The sequence below is a fragment of the Amphimedon queenslandica genome, unplaced genomic scaffold (genome assembly GCF_000090795.2).
Source record: "Amphimedon queenslandica unplaced genomic scaffold, v1.1 AMPQUscaffold_9460, whole genome shotgun sequence".
NCBI lineage: Eukaryota > Metazoa > Porifera > Demospongiae > Haplosclerida > Niphatidae > Amphimedon > Amphimedon queenslandica.
The window spans coordinates 1-1,210 of record NW_003550268.1 but is presented as its reverse complement, the minus strand read 5'-3'; the positions used below and the strand labels follow the sequence as shown (position 1 = coordinate 1,210).

Below are 1,210 nucleotides of genomic sequence, written 5' to 3'. Positions count from 1 at the left end.
GTGTACATGTTTGTTCTTGTTGTTTCAGATAATCCTGTCATGATGAACAATGCTAGTAGACTCATATTACTGGCCTGTTTCATGCATAAATTAAGAATGGTAACAATTGTTATTAATTGATTAATTAATTAATTATTCATAGGTGGCAATTGATGGTTCGGAGGCAACTGTGAAAGAACAGGTAACATGCAGTGGGTGTGGTCAGTAGTTATTAATAGTTATTAATAGGCAAAGATACGTTCCTTGACTGATCGATTTGGTTCTGATACTGGCCAGTGGCCGATAACCAAACGAGTCCTCAGTCCCACCCACACACCATCACCGGCCCCTTTGACCCCGCCTCCTGTAGCCACGCCTACCTCTCCGCCTACTGTACACGTCTCATGGAGTGTAGAATCCTTCAAGAGATCCCCCAGTGTTATATCCGACACCTCTCCTTCTCACTCTCTCTCGACTAACACTTCAGAGTCAGTTGATCATCCATTATTCTTTGACCATTATCCATTGGGAAGGCCTCCCTCTCTCCCTCCGTCACGAGATGATCCTGATGGACAGTCAGACAGTCCTTGTCTTGACTCCTCCCCTCTCTCCTTAGCCACACCTCCTTGTACCCCTGCAGGGGGACAGGAAGTGGGTGTGATTTCAAGTATAACTCCTCAAATGATATTAAATGCTTTGGAGTCTTTGTCCTCATCTCAGACCAGAAGTGTTTCTCCTGATAGTCTGTCACAAGCACTTCAGGGTTTCATTAATGAGTACTTACTGGCCACGCCTCCTTCCACCCCTCTTAACGAGGGAGAGGAGGATCATCCCTTGTCCTCTGCTGATCTCATATCGGCTCTCACTGCTACTCTCAGTGCTCACATTGATGGGGAGGGGAGCGAGGGAGGGAGTGCTGCTCCTTCTGCTCCTGTGGGTTCTCCTCAAGAAGGATTATCTGAGTTGGTTCGGTTAGGACTCCAACCTGAGGATATACTTAAAGCATTGAATAGTCTCACAGTAGCTGGGCAGCTGGTAGAGGCTAAGGCTCCAGGTGAAGACGATGAGTCTCTCTTAGAAACACTAACTCTTGATGAATCAGTTACTACAGGTGGTGACACTCAATAATTAGTGTGTGTCTTAATTATATGATTCGTGTGTCTATATAAATTATATTATAGTGTACGTTAATTATAAAGATTTTGTTTAATATTTTTTATTTTATTTGCGG

The 1,210-nt window shown here is 44.2% G+C and overlaps 1 protein-coding gene across 1 annotated transcript; it reads left to right on the top strand.

Annotated features, from left to right (window-relative positions):
* The first annotated feature begins 6 nt into the window (after nt 1–6).
* Nucleotides 7–1,203, top strand: LOC109590795 (YLP motif-containing protein 1-like). Its single transcript, XM_020006669.1, has 3 exons — nt 7–99; nt 143–181; nt 229–1,203. Exons 1-3 carry the CDS (start codon nt 7–9, stop codon nt 1,105–1,107), a joined length of 1,011 nt encoding a protein of 336 aa, XP_019862228.1. The 3' UTR covers nt 1,108–1,203.
* The last annotated feature ends 7 nt before the right edge of the window (nt 1,204–1,210 follow it).

What these genes read in the sequence shown, in the direction of transcription:
- LOC109590795 (XM_020006669.1), top strand. Translation starts at nt 7, where the DNA reads ATGTTTGTTCTTGTTGTTTCAGATAATCCTGTCATGATGAACAATGCT. An exon ending in TCATGCATAAATTAAGAATG is followed by an intron (nt 100 to 142) that starts GTAACAATTGTT and finishes AATTATTCATAG; the next exon opens with GTGGCAATTGATGGTTCGGA. An exon ending in AGGCAACTGTGAAAGAACAG is followed by an intron (nt 182 to 228) that starts GTAACATGCAGT and finishes AGTTATTAATAG; the next exon opens with GCAAAGATACGTTCCTTGAC.